Source organism: Dreissena polymorpha, chromosome 15 (genome assembly GCF_020536995.1).
Source record: "Dreissena polymorpha isolate Duluth1 chromosome 15, UMN_Dpol_1.0, whole genome shotgun sequence".
Classification (NCBI taxonomy): domain Eukaryota; kingdom Metazoa; phylum Mollusca; class Bivalvia; order Myida; family Dreissenidae; genus Dreissena; species Dreissena polymorpha.
The window spans coordinates 8,062,143-8,083,920 of record NC_068369.1 but is presented as its reverse complement, the minus strand read 5'-3'; the positions used below and the strand labels follow the sequence as shown (position 1 = coordinate 8,083,920).

Below are 21,778 nucleotides of genomic sequence, written 5' to 3'. Positions count from 1 at the left end.
GACCTTGACCTATGACCTAGTGACCTGAAAATCAATAGGGGTCATCTGCAAGTCACGATCAATGCACCTATGAAGTGTCATGATCTTAGGCAAAAGCGTTCTTGAGTTATCATCCGAAAATCATTTTACTATTTCGGGTCACCGTGACCTTGACCTTTGACCTTGTGACCTCAAAATCAATAGGGGTCATCTGCGAGTCATGATCAATCTATCTATAAAGTTTCATGATCCTAAGCATATGCGTTCTTGAGTTATCATCCGAAAATCATTTTACTATTTCGGGTCACCGTGACCTTGACCTTCGACCTAGTGACCTCAAAATCAATAGGGGTCATTTGCAAGTCATGATCAATCTACCCATGAAGTTTCATGATCATAGGCATATGCGTTCTTGAATTATCATCCGAAAATCATTTTACTATTCGGGTCACCGTGACCTTGACCTTTGAATTAGTGACCTCAAAATCAATAGGGGTCATCTGCAAGTCATGATCAATGTACCTATGAAGGTTCATGATCCTAGGCCCAAGCGTTCTTGAGTTATCGTCTGACAACCACCTGGTGGACGGACCGACCGACCGACCTACCGACCGACAGACCGACATGTGCAAAGCAATATACCCTCTCTTCTTCGAAGGGGGGCATAATAACAATAAGTTACTTCATAAGCCTTATAATAAAGTTTTAAACTGTCAAATTACACAGACTATTTATTGAAAGCTATACCTGAAGCTTTCGTCCGTGTACTACGGACTTCATCAGCAGAATGAATGTCTACTGTTGGGAAACGTTAACACCGTTTATTGTCGGGGCGAGCGATGTTAACGTATGGATGGTGTCAGGTGTGCGAGAGTTTGTAGCGGCTCCCGTCCTTGTTTAGAGCCGGTCTTAGTGCACGGATGTAAATAGCCCCCTTGACTCCTCTCTCGAACCAAGATGGCTCACGGTCCAGAATCCTAACATTCTCCATTGTGATCGCGTGGCCCGGTTTACAGTCATGTATATGTCTTGAGACCTCAGATGATGTTGAACTCGGTCTCCTGTGTTCCACGAATCGTGCTTTTAAATTTATTTCGGTTTCACCAATATAGTCCATTGAACACTGGTCCTTTGGATGGCCATCACATTTGATATGGTAGATAAGTCCGCATATGTCTTCCTTGTCTGGTTTGTCCTTAGGTTGAACTAGTAATTACTAGTAATTGTTTAAGAGTTTTATGTGGCTTAAAGGATACGCTGATGTTATGTTTCAAGAAGGCCCGCTTCAACTGTTCAGAGGTACCTTGAACATATGGAATGACAATGTTGCCCTTAGACTTGGCTTGCCCTGATACTCTTTTGTTCTCCGTACCGGACTTGGCTTTGCTGGTCTGTTCACTTCCTTTCTTCAGTGCCCATTCCGGATAGTGGCACTTCTTCAACGCCTGGCTGACATGCTGCATTTCATTATTCAAATCCTGTTCTTCTGTTATTATTGATTTAGCTCTGCCAAAAGAGTTCTTACTACTGACAGTTTGTGTTCATTCGGATGGTGAGAATTGAAATCTAGATATTGGTCTGTATGTGTCGGTTTTCTGCCATTGATTTTTAAGCTGCCGTCTTGTTTGCTGATAGTATTGGTGTCAAGGAAAGCTAGTGACCCGCTCTCTTATTTTCCTTCGTGAACTTAATGTTGGGGTCAATGGAGTTAATGTGCTCTGTGAACTCCTCGACATGTTCAACATTCTGTTTTGTGTGGGTGTCATCAACGTTACGGACCCACCAGCCTGGTGGGTGTGGGGCTGTGCGGAGAGCCTGTTCCTCAAAATGCTCCATGTATAAGTTGCACACTATCGGCGAAACCGGAGATCCCATAGCGGCGCCATGTATCTGTTGGTAGAAATTACCATCAAACACAAATTTGTGCAATTAAGGCACAGACCTAGTAGCTTGGTGACCTGAATTGGAGACATAGTGGTTCAAGTGTTCAGCTCCGGGTCCCCGAGTAATTTATTATGGATAATATACAAGGCTTTATCTACTGGCACACTGGTAAAAAGTGCACTAACGTCTTGGGACCATACGTTAACATCGCTCACCCCGACAATTAGCGGTGTTAACGTTTCCCAACAGTAGACATTCATTCTGCTGATTAAGTCCGTAGAACACGGACGAAAGCTTCAGGTATAGCTTTCAATAACTAGCGTGTGTTATTTGACAGTTTAAAAACTTTATTGGATTATCATGGAAACCACACAATCAAATTTTTTTCGAAAATTCATAAGTCTTAATAAGCTTTGTTTTCATATAAATAACATTTTTTCCACTTTATCAACCAGATAACCAACATAATATAATAAAGTTAACAATAATGTAACAGTATGCTGCATAAATGTTTTATAATTATTTATTAAAACCTAGAATTACACAAATATACATCATCTGAAAGGAAAAATAAATCAAACATCAGAGAATAAAGCAATCAAACATCAGAAAATAAAGCATCTCATTTCAAATTGTTAAACAGTTACATTTGGTCATTTGGACATGATATACATCAACTTCTGTTTATTATCAAATTTCACAAATTCTAAAACAACATATTCATGTATTGTGAAAAGGTTTTCTGTTAGCTGTGGTGGTTGATTTCCAGGTTCAATAAAATGAATATTTTTCACAAATATTTCTTGACAGAAAGGCCCAGGATAATTGCCACCATCCATTCTGGGTGGCAGACGTCTTGAGGGGGGGGGGGACGTCTCTGGGGAGGAAACGTCATGGGGGGGGGGGGAGAAACGTCCGGAAACCATCCATTCTTGTTGTCTGAAATAACACAAAACATATTTTTACAAACTATATACAACAAATCAACACATATATAGCACTATCTTTATATGTCCGAATTCTAACATATCCGAAATATAGTACATCGAGTGAACGACCTTCTTTTGATTTCAGAAATAGTTGGTATCTTAATTAAATTATATCGTTCCCAGAACATTATATTAATGGAACTGTTAACATAAATGCTCATAAATGCCTGTTGAAACAAGTTAACATATGTTTTTGTCATGGTATTGATTAAAGAAATAGCGTCCCTAATGATCGTTATAATTATTGATTTGCGTGACAGTTTATCCCAGGATAACACAATTGATAGTTCAATGTCATACTGGAGCCGTTTATCCGATAATAACTCCCATAATCTTGACTATTTAATTTGGACATTAATGGTTTGAAATCGTTTTAAAAACTGTTGATTTTGCGATTTTTGAACTTTTGGTACGAACCATTTCGGAACAAAACCGAAGTTTCGTACCAATTTCTTACCCATTGAAAATAACGAAAAAACACATATTATATGCACAAATTCTTCACTACAACTGCATTAAACAACACATAAAATTTTATTCTTTAAAATATGACAGTATTTGTGCGTAAACAATTGTAAGGTTTAAAGTGGATAGGCGTAAATGGGTTTCGCATTTCGAGCACCTGTTAAATTAAAATCGTTCTTTTCTTATTGCTTTCATAAAAATGTTTAGTCATTTTAATACTATCATTTTTACAAAGGAAGTAAATACAAAGAAAATGGAAAAAATTCAAGAGAGAGCATTAAGATTTATTTATGACGATTATGTTTCAACTTATGACGATTTATTGAATAAGTCAAAATTGCCTTCATTAAAAATTAGGAGACTAAGATCAATTATTTTGGAAACATTTAAAATAATCAATAATCAAACTCCAATTTATCTTAATGACCTTGTAAATCTTAAATATAATTCCTATTCTTTTAGATACACCAGAACTGCTGAAATCCCCCAAGTAAGAACATCAAGTTACGGCATCAACTCTTTCCGTTTCGGGGCTGCCAAACTGTGGAACTCTCTCCCCCAACATTTCAGGGACCAATTACATTTCAACCAGTTCTCCAGTTTGGTTAGCTCTTGGGACGGTGAGAGCTGCCGCTGCTCCTATTGCATGTATCAAACATAGTTGCTAAATGTTTGCTTTTTGTTGTTGCTTGCATGCTCTATGTTTTTCATGCATACTGTGATATAAGCTTGTTCATGCAACGAAACTGATAATTATTATATATGTTAGTTGCTTAAAAAAAACAAAAAAACAAAAAACTTTTTATTTGGATTTTTGTTGCTAGCTCGTTTAAAGTGCTACATTTTTTAGATTTTGTTGCTTGCTTGCTTTTGTGTTGCATGCACACTGTGATATACGCTTTTCTTTTTACTCATGCAACGAACCTGATTTTAATATAAATATGTAAGTTAAATCATTATAAGTAAAATATACTTTCATTAAATATGTAAGTGCTTAAATTTTGGCTTTTTGTTGCTTGCTTGTTTAAGTTGCTAAAATTTTGGCTGCTTGTTGCTTGCATGTTTCTTATGTTTCATGCACACTGTGATATATGCTTTTTTATAAATAAGCTTAATCATTATTAAGTAAATATACTTTCATCACAACTATTGTAAATCCTTTAAGTAAATAATTATGTTTTAATTACAAGCTTACTTTTTTATGTGTTTATATCTTTTTATATAGCTGCTAAGTTATTATATAGTTGCTTAGTTATTTTATAGTTGCGAAGTTATTATCATGTATAATAATTGTTAGTAAACTAAATATTCCTTTGATATTTTAACAAGGAATATGAAAATTTATTTATTTATTTATGCCTTGTACATAACCATATTACTATTTATATGTGTCGGTCAATAGCTATACATAGCTAATGTTATACTGTTATTTATTGTTAACCGACTTGAAATAAAAGTTTGTATCTTGTATCTTGTATCTTGTACAAAATTGTAAAGAAATAATAAAATATTTACTAACAAAGTGATTTCATTCAGGATTTCATTTGACGGTTGCAAAATTATTGGGAAATTAGCAGACGTTGCTGTTGAAAGCGTTATAGCGTTCTTGAACAAACAATGATGGCGTAGCTTTTGGTAAATTCCAGCACATGTACCTGATGAAGGATGTTCACGTATTCATGTGGGTAATTAAAACTGGGTTTATTATGATGATTTATAACTCATTTTACCTTTTCTTAAACCCGGCAAGCGTTTCGTGTTTAAAAGCCACCTTTTGGCATCCGAAAAATCGAGATTTATATATATATTTTTTTGGTTTCGTCAAAAATTGGAGTCGGCGGGTCCGAAAATCATTTTATTAAAAAATTCTGGCCCAATGTAACTTAATGCATATTGTAAATGGAAAAAGGGCAATAATTCTTACAAAATGCTTGATACAGTTGTCTGCTCTTGTTTATAGATTGGGGTCATGGTGGTAAAGAAATTTGCTAAAAATGAAAGCAATATGTCAAGGGACATTGGAAATATTTAAGGTGGTACGCAAACTTTAACATAGATTTATCAATAATATGCATATTCTTAGTGAAAAAGGGCCATAATTCTCACAAAATGTTTGATAAAGTTGTCTGCTATTGTTTATAGGTTGGGGTCATTTGGTAAAGAAGTATGTAGAATATGAAAGCAATATGTCAAGGGACATTGTTAATATTTGAGGTGGCACGCAAACTTTAACATAATTTATCAATAATATGCATATTCTTAGTGAAAAAAGTGCCATAATTCTTGAAAAATGCTTGATACAGTTGTCTGCTCTTGTTATTAGGTTGGGGTCATGTTGGTAAAGAAGTATGCAAAATATGAAAGCAATCTGTCAAGGGACATTGAAAATATTTGGGGTGGTACTCAAACTTAAACATTTGCACGCTAATGATAACGCTAACGCTAACGGGAACGCTAACGCCGACGCCGGGGTGAGTAGAATAGACTCCACTATATATATTTCATATATATTAGTCGAGCTAAAAATGATGAGGTTATGTAGGAAGAAGAGAGGAAAAGAAAGAAAGAAGAAGAAATGAAAGAAGAGAGGAAGAAGAAGGAAGAAAAAGTAAAGAAGGGAGAAGAAGAGTTGAAAAAGAAAATGATGAGATTATGCAGGAAGAAGAACTGAAAGAAGAGCAGAAGAAGAGGAAGGAAGAAAAAAGTAAAAAAGAACAAGAGGAGTTGAAAAAGAAAAATGATGAGATTATGAAGAAAGAAGAGAGGAAAAGAAAAAAAGAAGAATAAATGGAAGAAGAGAAGAAGGAGGAAGAAGAGCAGAAAAAGAAGGAAGAAAAACTAAAGGAAGATGAGCTGAAAAAGAAAAATGAATCGATAATGAAGGAAGAAGAGAGGAAAAAGAAGAAGAAAGAAGAAATGAAAGAGCAGAAGAAGAGGAAGGAAGAAATATCTATGAAAGAGGAAAAAGTTCAGGAAAAGAAGAAGGAAGAAAAGAAGAAGGAAGAAAAGAAGAAAAAAGAAAAAAAACTTCAGACAAACGTAAACAATATAATTGAAAAAGAAAACATTAATAAAAGACAGAAAATGGAAACGATGGATACAGCAGACGAGAATACCGTCAATTGGGAACTGGTCGAGGTACAGGACAAAATCCAGAAGCTCGTGAGGATGAGGAGGACCTTGGTTGCTGAAAGGAGCGAGTGTACGGCCTTCGAAGAGGAAGGGTTCCTATACGAAGAACAAACATTCACGCGAAAATATAAAATATAAATTATTCATATATTGGAACATATTGTTTAAATGATATTTTCCGGTTTAATGTGTTGTATATGTCATTAAATTATTTGTCATAATAGCATTATATGTGTGATGTGTTTTATCGTAACATTATCAATGTTTTGTCACAGGGTCATTTTTGTTCATGTAAATATCACAGGTGGTTAGCGTGTGGCTATGATATAAATTAGTGAAAACATCGTTTTGAATGATAAATAATCATATTATAACGAAAAATTAACTTTTTTAACAACAAAATTTCACTATCACGCACGCACGCACGCACGCACGCACGCACGCACGCACGCACGCACGCACGCACACACACACACACACACACACACACACACACACACACACACACACACACACACACACACACACACACACACACACACACACACACACACACACACACACACACACATATTTATACTTGAGTTTGCCCCTTTACGTCTAAAGTACCTGTCTATTAAGCTTTTTACTACAAATCTACAGTTAAATATTCAGCTGTGATACGACCTTGAATTTTCGGATGTTTCAAACACATAAAACATAATGTAAGTCTTGTAACTATTCTAATACGGGCAAAAGCCCGCGAAGCGGGCGTTGACTGTTCATACATATGGGAATTTAGACATAAAATTACATAAGAATTACACATATGGATACGTCTCAAAAAAATTTGCCACGCGACATATATTTTCGCGATGCTATTTATGAACTTGAACAAATAAAAAACACTTTGACATATGCTAAATCACATGTAAATACATACCTCAGAAAAAGTTGTATCAATGACATCATAATTGTGTAGCGAATCGCACTAAATATTCTCGCATTATTTGTTTTTCTTCACAACCGTTTCAGAATTAGGTCATTACTCAATTATCTCCCCTGAATGCTCTTCTTCAGTGGGTATAAGCCGAAGACGGGTTCACTACATATAGTAACAGTCTTCACCGAACACAATTTAGGGGAACATAACCCGTCTTTAATATATTGCCGAATCTCCGATTTCTGTCGAATTTATTTGCTTTGATCTTTTCGATATCTTATTGTTATTATTATCCTGACAAATCACAAACGCTTGTTAAAAAATTATTTGTTTTAAACACTATAGTTGGCATCTCTATTCTTCAAGTATTCTCGCGGTATTTCAATAACGACACCCTACTGTTTATGTATCAGAATTTGTGACGCATTTTCCATTCGCTCTTAGAAAGAAGTTTTACGTTTGATCATGAACAATATTCTGGTAAGTTGTCGTTGTTACCCACCAGAAACACATTTATTCACAAATTTTTAAGATATTCAGATCTAACTTTTTAGTCTTTTAGCTTTAATTTTTAAAGTATTTTCACCTCGTCTGCTCGCACTTTACCGATATCCCAAAAGGTTACATATCACTATTAATAGTTTAGGCCTAAAACCACAAAATCCGATACCGTTGGAATTTTCGTACCACAATCTTACGTAAAAAATCTTCCAGATTCGAAATCAACAAAAAACAAGACATTTTTAAATTGTCTGCATTATTGATCAAATTTTAAGATATTTGTTGGTTTTCCGTTTTTAGAAGCTGTTCTGCCAAGGCAAGAGCTTAGCATTATACAAGCCATTATATCCAGCAAAACTGATAGTTTTGGTTTACAGAAATCAACAAAGGAGGGATTCCCGAACTATCAAAATTTCCAAGCTATACACACAGTTATTATCTGTGGTGATCTTTATTGGTTCTGTTTGTTTACTTGGATGGAACATGTGTGAACTTTTATAGAACTTTGAAAAGTCTATATATGTCTATCTATAAACAAAAATCAGCTATGGTATAATAAGATCAGATGTGCAATCAATGTCAAAGGGTTGTTAAATTAACAATTTGAAGGCAATTATGCTGAAAAAATATGAAAAGTTTCCATGAAAATTTTGTCTGTATATCGACAAGTGTCTGCCGATTATTGTCAAACTAGTAATACAAAACTTACCACAAGTATGTAAAAGCACTAAGTACCAGTGATCATTTTTAGTAAGATAGTGTAATTCTAAACAGTAGCAAATAGCTTGTTTAGTAAATGCATAATGCAATTAATATGATTTCCGTTCTATTGTGTAATTAATAAATTGGTTGTTACTTGCTAATCCATGATAAATGTTTTATGGCTAGTGCAAAACCAGCAATGTTAATTTTGTAAAAGGTAATACAATAACACCACTTTGTAATTTCATATTCGTAAATATTCTTGAAATGTAGGTTGATGAGTTTTACTTATTTTGTAACTATTATTTTATGTGCAAATAAATGATGTGAAGTGTTTTGTATATCCACACAATACCACATATCTTTTTATATATGTACTGTATTATGTGTTATTTGAATGTTTAAATAAAAAAATATGGATGATATAACATGATGCATTCTAATATTTGCATTCAAATTGTAACTGTAGAGCTAAGTGTATGCAGTTTAGACTGTGATTTTAGAATTGCTACAAAATGGCTAGTTTTTTAGTGGCGACACAATTTAAACTATTCAACAATTGTTTGCGAAAGAAAATTAGAAACCTGCAAGATACCTGTATTTATTAAATATTTTAATTGTGAAACAAGTATGTTGTTATGCTGTTACACATAATTATACATTGATAATAAATAAGAAGACAATTAGTGGTGTTAACGTTTCCCAACAGTAGAAATCATTCTTCTGATGAAGTCAGTGGTATAGAGACGAAAGCTCCAGGTATGGCTTTCAATACGTAGTGTGTGTTATTTGGCAGTCTAAAACTTATTGGATTAAAAAAAATCCTGTCAAATTTGTCAATAAAAATTGATTTGACACATCACATGTACTGTATGCTAAATGCAACTGCTTTAGCAAGCTGTCAAGTTGAATTGAGACATTTGATGAAACAAACTGGTTCCTGGGTAGGACCAGTACTTAGTGTCTATATGACGTACCATGACGTCGAAAGTCTACAAGACCTACTAGGTAGAACGAGAAATGTACTTCGACGTACAGTTTTCACCGACCCTTGAGTGTGAGCCAATCAGAAGACACCTTACATCTGTTGCTTTTAGAGATATTTGACATTGAACATAAGTATTATTATTATTTATACCAAATTATGCGACTATCGACCGCTTACTCATAGATATTGTGCGTATTTATTAAACATTATTATTATTATAATTTATAACAAATTATGCGACTATCGACCGCTAACTCATAGATATTGTGCGTATTTATTGACCTGGCGTGGCGGAATTAACCTCTGACTTATGCAAGTTATGGTTATCACAAAATACGACCAACGGAGAGGTTATAATACATTATTTATCCCGTTAATGCTTGGTAACTGTTTGGTTACCGTTGGGAATTTCCTACACAGTAATGCACTGGACGGTCGTGATACTCCGCCCCGCATGATCAATAAATACTCACAATATGCTGAATAATTTTAATTTTAAAAGGTAACAATTGAATCTTCTTCAAATTTGTATACAATCTATTTCAATGCATTAAATACTTGAAACTTCTATGTGCTGTTTTTTTGCCATTCTGATATTTTTCTTCATTTTGTCCTCAATTAAAAAAGAGATTTTAAACATTTATTATGAATAAATCTGAAGGAAAAGCGGCTCAAGAGACCAGTGTTTTGATTGGCTGTTCAAAAAATGTGTACGTCGAAGTACAAACATGTATGTCGAAGTACAAATTGTACTTTGACGTACAAATATATACTTCGAAGTGTATTTTATATTTATGTCGACGTACAATTATTGTACTTTGACGTACATTTCTCTTTTTAACTTGTAGGTCTTTTTGACTTTCAACCCAAATGGTACGCCATAGTATGTCTTTAGGGTTATCTAAAGAATGCTCCCACTTAAGAGATCAATACAGAGACCTCCCAGTGACTAAGACAGTTAGCAGACACCCCATCCACTATACCACAGACACCGAACCAGCTATAAATTCCTGTGGCTAGAAAACAAAAAAAATATAAGATGCTAGATCTTTAAGCTTGGAACATGTAACTTGTTTTAAGATTGATTTTTTTTTATGCATTACTTAATTATTGCAACAATTATAATATTTTGAACACAATCATGTCAATATATTTATTAAAAATACATAGTTATCAAAAAAACTTAAAAAGCTTTTGCCCGTAAATTAGGTAGCACCTATAATCATATTACTGTATATAACAGAGATTAGTCAACAGTTGTTAACATCGTTAACGTCGCTCTGTCTATATAAGGTAATTATATGAAATAATCTACTCAACGTTATTTTCACTTGAGAAAATAACGCAAAGTTCTCTGTTATGTGTAGCCTACTACAAAAGACTTCACCCCACTGCACTTCACGACGGAGTAAACAAACAAATGAACATTTCGCAATATTATTGACAAAATTGAGAAATGTGAAATAAAGGATTTCTCAGATATTCTTATCATATTAAACAAAACACGGACATTATTGAGATATTTTGCAATTGTGAAATAAATCGTTTTTGCTGAAAACTACCCTTACTCGCTTTAGTTTAACAATAACACATAAAACATAAGTATCATACTTGGTAATCATAGAACAAAATGACAACAGATGGTAAGATTGCGTCGAAGAATGACTACAATTATTTTTTATGCAAAATAACATTCGTGTTTTAAGCTTATTTTAAAGTCTTTAGGTGGTGAAAATCAATATAATTCTGACCTTGTAATCAAACTGTTAAATTGAAAAAAAAATGTTTACATTGAAGGGTCGATTTAATGTGAAAATGATTTTTACCACTGTTCACAGTTTTATAAAGTGACGATTTTCAAAATAATTGTCATAAAAGCATGTACAAATTATGTTTGAACTCGTAAAATAACATTCCTGACTGAAAAAAAGTTAAACATATTTGTTCATAAGTCATAATTGAATTTCATCATATTCCATGGGTAAAATAATTAAGCGTTTATAATTCTTCACAATTTGGAAAATTAGTTGAGTCCTGAGTCTGACAGAGCGTTAATATTTCACATTAAAACTTGCATGGATCAGTGGTAGAGCTAAAACTTTTGTTTTTGCTTAAAGAGGTCCCTGGTTTGAACCTCAGGAAGACAATATTTTTTAATCAAGTTTATTTCTTGCTATTACAAAAAGATAAGACATTTCAAATCATTATAGATTTGTTAGTAAACATATTTAATAAAATCATTCAACAATTCCAAAATCTGTTAACAAGGCAATTTCACTATTCAAATTAAATCAGTATAATCAAGTAGTATGACAAAGACATATACTTTGATTTTTTTAATAAACGCAATTCCATTTTAAGTAATTAAACTAACCGGTGTACGGTAATACAATTTAATGATTCTTTTTATTAAACCATGAATAAGACCGAAGTGGGTACTTGCACTCTGAAATAAAATATGTTTTAAGGAAAAAGTTTTAAAGTAAAAACACTATAAAAACCTTTGCCTTAATCAAGTAATTGTTAAGGCATACCATTGAATATTTTGATGCATGTTTATTATTATATGTTTTATTAAGCACATTGTTAAGTTACTTTGAGTAAATATTTCACAATTGGAAACAGTAGTTTCCACATAAGGTTTTGAGCAAATTAAATTGAAATCCTCATAAAAAAAAATGTTCCTCTTGTTTCAGGGGATGCTCGTAAAGCTGCCATTGAGAGATACAAGATTGTTGCAGGCCTCTTAGGGCTGCTATCAGTTGGCTTGCTTATAATTGGCTATATTTCGGCCATAAAGTACCCAGGCAATGAGTTTGGCCTTCCTTACTTCATTGGCGGATTTACTGGGGGATTTCTGGTACGATCTTGTATGATAGTTTTTACTTGTAATTTTACCCCCAGCCCCATCCTAAAAAGAGGGAAAATATTGGAGTCACTTTGTTGGTTTTGTTGGTCTATGGGTTGGATGTTAAGCATAAAATGTAATGAGTTTTTGGGGTAAACTAAGTACACTTTTTCTTGTTATTAAATTGAAAAGTAAATATGTTAACACCATTAAAAGAAGGCCTGCACAACTCTTTTTATTTGAGTAAAAGTGCTTTATGTTGAGCTATGGTGATCAGCCTATTTTGGGGCCTGGTAATGTGCCTCATCAACATACAGCCACATAGGGGTCACATGGACTTGCACAATCTTGATAAATTTTGGCAAGAATATTTATCTTTTCGATATGTAGGCCTTGTATAGGCTAAATGTTGTCAAAGCCTGGAACACAAGGTTTGATTTTAGAAGAACATTTTTACTGCTTTAGATGTTACATTTTTGACTCGGAAAGTTGTTATTCTGTTATTCTTGTGCATATTAAAAATTTGCAACCATTGAGTAATGAAATTGCAATAAAGTCAAATTTAAATTCTCTTTTAGCGCTTTTAACAATGCTAATGTGAGGTTAACTTTTGTATACACATGTGTGTTAGTGATTTATACTGCTCTTAGCGCGAGGTTCGGTGTGCTATTCAACCAATTCAAATTTAAGGCTTTCCACTTTGTTTTTCCAATGCCTTTTGGAGTTTTGGTAAATTGACAAAATTAAAAAAAAAATGTTTCAGATTTGCAAATTTTCATTGTAGTTGTGATATTTATGAGGAAACAGTAATATTGAGCATTTACCATGCTCTAAAATATCCATAATATGCACCTTTTGACGATTTAAAAACCTGAAAATTATAAAGCATTGTAATGCAAAATGATTGAATATTTTGGATATTTCTGTTGTTGTCGTTATATTTTGTGATACTACGAGGATTGCTTATATAAAGTATAAAAAACATCCTTCATTGTATGAGCACGGATGGCCGAGTGGTCTAAGCGATAGACTTTTACTCCAGGGGTTGGTGGTTAGAGCCCAATTAAGAGTTCCTTTTTTTCTTTCTTGAATTTTTTTCTTGTTTTTGTACTGGATCTTTTTAGATCCAATGTTTACATTTATCAATATAAAGCATATAATGACAAACTTAAATACATGCTAAAATCTATGAAAATGCCCCTTTAATTATGTTTTTGTTTTATGTTGTGTATGTGTTGTTGCCTATTGTTTGGGCAATTGGTCATGAAGACTGATATACAGGAATAATGAAACTCATGAAAGATTGTTCTTAAAAAAAACACACATGCTAGTGACCAATTGCAAAGACAATACCTGACAATTCAATGTTGAAACTTTCAGAATGTTAGTATGGCTCGATTGGTCATTGTTGGCTCAGGTACTACTTACATGTACCCCGGGTACTCTTACATGTAAGTATACTTACATGTACCCCGGGTACAGAAAATATACTAAAACGTACCCGGGAATTTTAACGCTAAATCGTTCGTTGTCCGCTATTTAAAAAAAATTGATTTTGTTCATAGACATGTCAATTGTCTGTTAAATGGCCTCTATATTATCGAAATTCATGATACTCAAAAATCATGTTGATGCAGTTTTTTTAAAAGAGACGTTTGTTTAAGATAAACAATATTGTTTTACGGAATCGGTAGAGCGTTTTACGACATCAGATTTTGGCGGGAATACAACTCGGGTACAGTCTAACATTGAGCTGGTACGTTTAAGTATATTTACTGTACCTGGGGTACATGTAACTATACTTAAAAGTATCCAGGGTACATGTAAGTAGTACCTGCGCTGACAGTGACCAATCGATCATCACTATGGACAATAGTTAGAACAAGTTTTAATCTTGGTCAAGTATGGTAAACTAAGGTAGGCAAATCTTAGTAACACTTTCTAACCACACAATAAGCCAAACGTATGACTCAATTGGTCAAGTTTGATTCTTTGTCAAGTGTGGTTGTAGACATAATCACTGGGTCAAATCAAAAGCCTATTAAGAATACTTCTGTTGATGTGTCAATTGCAAATGTGTACATTTTTATTAATTGCAGGGTCTCCTACAAGCTCTGCTGTGCACGTGTATTGTTGTAAAAGGACCCAAAAGTCAGGAAGATGAGATTAAGAAGAAAGAACTTGCTTGCGTGGTAAGAATTCGCTTTGTGATGATTTGAGCAGCATCATGCGAAAATGGGTCATGTGCATCCGCCCAGTTTGATCATGGGCTATACCTGCGGAATTTTGTATTAAACAAACTTTCGCATGACGCAGCATATTTCTCCCACTATCAATATGTATTTATATCCAGGCCCGTACCCAGGGGGTGGGCCCAGGGGCCCGGGCCCTCCCAGCTGGCTGTTGAGTTATGTTTTTTTTAAATAATGGGCCTACTGCAAATTTTTCTCTCCTGAAACACAGTACACTTTCACTCAATACAAAAGAGCAGACGTGTTTTCTTGTCCCTGTTAAACAAAAGGATTAGCGCTAATTTACTCGCCGTTGGAGATAAGCCCTTAGGCAATGTTTTCTTATCTCCTGGTACCCACATCCCCGATCAGTCAATTACCCCTTGGGATCTTGAATGCTTGATTAAACAGGTCTTTTGATTGACCAAGGAAAGAGAAGCAGCGAATGGAAACAACTGACACAGGAGTTCGTAGGTCTGGACATTGCTGACGTTAATAATTTGTGAAAAACAAATAATGTTGGAAGCAATAAGGCGGTGATGTTGATAATCGTGTTTGTCCAAGGCCCATAACTTCTAAAAAATAAATGAACCTGAACGAAACTGACACTTCATCTGTAAGTCATGTAGCTAGAACTCACACACCAAATATTGGGTCAATATCTTAACGCTATTTGAAAAAAAGTCGGAAAATGAAATGCCGGACGGATGGACAGACGGACGGACGGACGGTCCGACTGCTATATGCCATCCTACCGGGAGCATAAACATCAGCTCTACATTTGAATGAGTTGCGTAAAAAACCTCCTGAAAACGGTTCTTATAGTTCGATTGGTCATTGTCGGCTCGGGTACTATTGAATGTACTACAAAACTCTGACTCTAGGATAGGCGCCCCGCCCCCCCCCCCCCGGAGAGGTGCCACCTCAAAGATTTTTCACTGGGCGGATATATGACCCCTCAATGTTTTTTATTTGGCGGAGAACATCCCTCCTGCTAAAAATTAGGGGGCGAAGTAATGTCCTCTTGTCAGAATTGATGACCCGGATAAGTGCCCCCTAAATTTTGTCTTCCCCTTAAAGTACACCCTGAGCAGATTGATCCTGCAGGATTTGTTTATTCAGGTGGTGCCTTATAAACGAGGAAAATTGTGTGTGTGTGTTGTTGTTTTCCCTACGAGTATTCGTATACTAAATCACAGCGTGTGTAAGTGTGTTCGTGTGTGTGGAGTTGTATATCCGACCATTCGTTAATATCCTTTTAAATGATACACATGTATGTGCTGTTTATTCTAACTGATCCATCGAGAAACTTGACCGAACGTACAAGTCATGCAGAAACTGCGTAATTGTTTGGTTCAGATGGACGCCCTGCAGTAATGCTATTATTATAATAGCTTAAACGTTTATTCCATTTTGAAATGCTGTTGTAAAACTAAGGCAGATTATAACAAACCCTTTTGATAAATACAAGTTAAACCCAATCACAATCGATATTGTTAACAATTAATCCACCGAAACTTTTATACCTAGGTCAAACCTAGGTCAAACAAATTACATTTCATCAGATCGGACCACTCTATTGAAGTCATACCATTAATACCAGTGTTATGACAACTCAACTATGTTAAATAATAGGATAAATAATTTTATTATGAGAACGGCAAAATGTGAAGAGATTTCTCGCCGTATTGAACAAGTTTTGATTGAGAATCTAAACATTTGCCGTCTGCGGCGTCTATTAAAAAAAGTTTGTAATCGGTATGGTCATGATTTTAATTAAATGAAACTAATTGAACATTGGCATACAGCATGTGAAAATGCTCATTCAGTCCCGGTAAACTATAACTATCAATTCCTTACATTGGGCTCAACTGAAAATGCATATATTTGATGCTTTTCTGCTACAACAACGCGCGGAAATAACGTGAACATGTGCAATGTCAAGTAATCATGGCATGTCCATACTTTATTATTATTTTTTTTGCACAAAAATGAAATCTACAGTTCGCGAACGGTAACTTACTAATGACTCATAAAATTATGTCACTTGTTATGTGATTTACCAATAAAGGTTTGTTTCTCAGAGCGCGATTCACATATTACTTCATCCCTCATCTGAAGCAAAATACAAAATAACATAAGTAAAATACATAGATTAAGTAGGATGAAAATAAGGTGATGACAGAAGTTAACAAAGAATATAATGATTAGTAGCATACTTTAATTGATAATGACATTGCTCATTCATCAAACATTGCGATAAGGATAGAAGTAAACACACGAAGTATCCATTTAACATTGATATTTATTACAATCCATCAAATCCTACGATAGAAATTATTGTACATAAATACATTTATTTGTTTCTAAATTATTTCGTTAACAATTTGGATTGTTCATTCGTTCGTCCGTCGACTCGACTAGGACCACTCAAGTCATCTTTAGGTCTGGGACTGGCTTTGTCTGTGTGTGCGCAAATGGCTGCTTAGGCCGATCCTGGCACGGAATATTCTTGTACAAAGGGGAGGAGTGGGACGTCTCCAGTTGCGCTTGCAACACGGGCCCTTCCGGCTTGCCTCTTCTCTGCCGCAATTGTTCTGTTCGCCTCATACGTCTTGGCGCCATTGCACATGGAAGAGCACCAGGTGGTGCGATAAATTGCGAATTGTTCTTACGGTAAGTGTCTGGGTTGATTGCAAACTGGAACAGACGAAAGTCCCAATTGGGGCACTTATCCGCCATTTAAATTATTGTGAGGGGGCAGATATCCGCCTACTAAATTCTGACATGGGGCACTTATCCGCCCCTCCAGATTTGCTTGGAGAGCACCTCTCTGCCCCCTTAAAATTAGGGAGCACCTCTCCGAGGGGGCGCCTCTCCGGATACCAAAAATCTGCTCAATATCTGAAAGCGTTGCTTAAAAAACCTCCGGAAAACGGATATTATAGAGAAAATTCCAAACAAATGTCGGAGTTGTAGACGATTGTGATGGTTAATCTGTGTTGATGAAGGTGAAAGTGAAAATGTGTAGTAGATGATAAACAATTTATTACGAATTTATTATGAAAGTTTAGAGGAAATTTGAATTCAAAGAGAAAATAATATTATGGTTATATGTCAGTCATACGTTATTATACATTTGTTAATAAAGTTGTTTGATTTTTAAAGTTTGCTTTCCTTCTTCTTCAAACATCACACATTATTGAAATACAAAGCTTTAAACATCGGTGTGAATTTCACACCAATCTGTAAAGCTCTGGACTTCAGAAAGTTGATGATTTACATGTTATATTCCATAAATTTATATCAGGAAATAAGTTTTTAAAGCATAAAATTCACCTCAAAAAGTGCCAAATTAAGAAAAACTTGAAATTCGGAAGGGGAGGCCCCTCCCGCACCCTCCCCGCTTGGGCCCCCCCAGTCAAAATATCCTGCATACGGCCCTGTATATCAATATTTTAATATGTACATTAAAGGCAAGTTCTTGTTGTATGTTGATAATGCAGTAGAAGAAGATAAGGTGCACAAGTGATTAAATTTGTATTTTTTAGGTATTGTATAATTATTTGTTTTTAGGTACCAATGTCCTGAATAAAAAAAAAAGAGAGCATACATGCCTCTTTACAACTCTATGTGATTAATATGTTGATATTTATGTTCATTAAGTTCATTAAATAAGGAAGAAACTGAAAGCGTTTTACTTTTATGCCTCAGTGAACAATTCATATGTAATACCTCTTTAAATGCTGAGAAAAAATATTTCTAAACGCTTACCCTTATTAGCTGTTTTCGGAGAAAACCCGAGGTATTGTCATAGCCAGCTTGTCGTCCGCCGTCTGCCGCCCGCAGTTTGCTGTCCGCATTGTGCTAAAACCTTAACATTTGTCTCTAAAATCAAAGTGCTTCCACCTACAACTTTGAAACTTCACATGTAGATGCACCTTGATGACTTCTACACGCCACACCCATTTTTGGGTCACTAGGTCAAAGGTCAAGGTCACTGTGACCTTTTAAAAAAATAAATAAATAAATTCTGACAAGCTTTCATTTATTCAAAACTGGTCCTGCAGCCGCGCCTTGACACCCCGTATGTAGTGGTCTTGTTTTTAGCTCTTCTCATAGTGAGCTATTGTAGTCACCCTATATCCAGCATTGTGTATCATGCCATGTCTACATTTACTCGTTGCAATTATAGAGTTCACATGTTACCTTCAATTTTGATGAAAGTTTTTTTGAATTTTTTTTCAGCAATATCTAGGCTGAGTTTTAAGTTGGGTCACATGCATCCAAAAGCTTGGTCAAATATTAGAACAAACATTATTACCTCTTTAGAGGCCACATTTATGGTTAAATATTGATGAAACTCAGAATTTTAATATTGACCTAATGAAAGACAAGTTTGAATCTGAATCCAGTGTCCGAAAGCTATTTCACCATGTCTTATCTAAGAGCATCCCTATATCCACCCTATAAGTCACTATTTTTAGTCACATTTATTACTCAAGGCTGTGATTTAAAATCAGTCAAAAACAAGGTCACCAGGTCAGAAGTTTGACAATTGGTTACCTTGAACTCAGGTGAGTGCTGGAGCCATTATGATCCTCTTGTTTTAACCTCACCAAAATATTATGCTTTTTTTTTGCAGATGACTGGTCAGTATATTATGTCAATGTTCAATGATGGGTTGCTTTGTTGGCATAATCTTGTCAGGAATTGGGGGGTTTGGCTTTACGACATCAATTTTCGAGGAGGATGTTCCATATCAAGGCACGATAAAAGGACTGGCTGCGGCGATTATAGTCGGCTGTATACTGGAGTTGGCTGTAGGCATTTTTGGATATTGTATCATCTGCACGTATGGCAGTTATTTTGGTGTTCAAATGAAACATAATCGAAATGTGATCATGATTCACCAGCCTAACGGCGCAGGAACTGCTACTGTGATAACAAACTCAGGCGGTCCCGATATGTTCACTACTGGAGGAGGATTCAATAATCCAGGAACATCAAATGCAAATATTCAAGATCTGCAAGAACAAAACAGACTTCTACAAGAGCAACTTCGCCTTCAAAGAGAACTAAAACAGGAACACAATCAGTCTTTTGGTTTCCAAGGTCAACCGCCACCACCACCTTCATATGGATTTTCTGGTTCGGTGTATACTCCATCTGCCCCTCCCCCCAGCTATGACAAGGCTTTTTAACATTCCAATGAAATCAGTTTTGTTTAATAAACGTTTAAACTATGTTAATAATAGAATTATGATGTTTGCAATATTTTGTTACAGTTGTAATATTATTCCTACTGGTAATATTTTATAATTGATATAGATGATTTTTATTGGTAGTATTTGTTTAAGGTATAAGTGATCATCTTAATTAATGTAATCATGCATGAAAATAGATGACCGGTATCTATGGAAAAACAACACCAATAACAATTGGTTTTATTCACCCAGCTCCTTGAAGGCATATTGCGATTGGCCTTTCCGTTGTTTGTCTGTTTGTTCAATCGTTGATCCTTCGAGTGGAAGTTAACCCAAAATGAGACGTTTTACATTGCATCAATTTGGACTGTTTAGTTTGCTAAATATTTTAGAAGTCAATATTTCAAGTATTGGGGCCGAATGAGAGATTAATTGTCTTGAAATCTCTTTTACGGAAACAGGTCTTGTCGATTGTTGAGGCATTCTTTCATTATGCCATCATACCGACGCAAAATTTATGCTTGTTCTATCAGTGCTTTATTCTTCGTTCTGATGCGTTGTCTTGTCGGCATCCCGTAGTAGCGCTACCATGCCATATCGATATGACATATATTGACAACTACATTTTTAATCTCATTATATGGATTGTTTGCTGTATTTTACAAGATTTTAACCCTTTCCCATTCAGAAGCAAAGTGAACATGGCTGCATACAGCATAAAACCAGAACAGCCGTCGGGTTACTCGCAGTCTGTTCAGGAAGTTTCAATAAACAAAATAGATATTCATACTGAAACTAGTTTTATTTACTATAGCAGTAACATTATATAACAGTTTGTTTAAACATTCAACAAATTATTTCCCACTGATGTTATACTCTAAACATAAGATATGTAATGTCTACACTTTTATATTAACATTTTGGGACCATTTAGTGTATTTTGTGTTTCAGTATTGCTCTGTAAAATACAATGTATGTTTTAATAATATTTGTTAAGGTATTTAAGTTGACCCCGAGACAATCAAGTTGTATTGCAACAATGTGCTAGTAAAGCTCATGTACGAATCCCGTCCAGTTTTATAAAACTTGATGTCATTGTACTGGTTGTTCTGTTGTTGTATCTGTGTTACTTAATTTTAAATGTTGTAATAAAAGTTTATGTTACTTATATAGTATTGTGTACTGTGTACATAAAAAAATATCTTCAGTTAAAATTTGACATGGTATTTGTACTTTATGATATAAATTCACCTCGCTCTTGGAGAGGTTAGAACAATTCAATTTCGTTATATTTATATTAAATCAAGGCTTATTCTTAAGACACTTAATAAATAAGAACAGAAATGAGATAAGATTCACTTTGAAGTGAACGGCGACATCAACGAGATCAATTTACCATACATACAAAATCATGTGCAGGGACAACATCGGGTTTCAACAAAATGGCCATGTCCGGATAATAGCAAAAGAATTGAAACAAGAAATATCTTTAAAAAGATATACGGCGTTGATGTTGTAATGTTTGCGACCAGTGAAAGGAGACGGAATGAAGCGACCATGTATTTTAATGTAGGTAGTGAGTGATAATAAAATAATATATTTTACTGTATAAACAAATAAGAAATGATGAACAAGAATAGGTGAAATTGTATGTTTTATTGTCAATAAGTATTGTAATGTCCAGGTTTTCATAATTGACCGAGTAATACATTAGTTTCAAAAAGATTAGAAAACATATTCGCCACTGAAATACTAGGCACATAATGCTGGAATGAAATAAAAGATAATGTGATATTATTTGTAAAGATGTTAGTAGAATGTAAACATAAAATACTCGATATTGCAAGCATCATAGTGATATGATTTTTTTGCAGAAAGACAGAACTTTATATAAAAAATGAACAAAACAAAGTACAAAGAAACATATTTG

At 34.7% G+C, this 21,778-nt stretch overlaps 2 protein-coding genes across 2 annotated transcripts; both read left to right on the top strand.

Annotated features, from left to right (window-relative positions):
* Window positions 1–6,104: 6,104 nt before the first annotated feature.
* Window positions 6,105–6,587, top strand: LOC127860823 (uncharacterized). Its single transcript, XM_052399115.1, has one exon. It carries the CDS (start codon window positions 6,105–6,107, stop codon window positions 6,585–6,587), a length of 483 nt encoding a protein of 160 aa, XP_052255075.1.
* Window positions 6,588–10,969: 4,382 nt separating this feature from the next.
* LOC127860284 (uncharacterized) lies at window positions 10,970–21,016 on the top strand. The gene is made up of 4 exons (XM_052398277.1): window positions 10,970–11,205; window positions 12,259–12,422; window positions 14,510–14,602; window positions 19,287–21,016. The coding sequence occupies exons 1-4, from the start codon at window positions 11,193–11,195 to the stop codon at window positions 19,530–19,532; spliced, it is 516 nt and encodes a 171-aa protein (XP_052254237.1). The 5' UTR covers window positions 10,970–11,192; the 3' UTR covers window positions 19,533–21,016.
* Window positions 21,017–21,778: the final 762 nt, after the last annotated feature.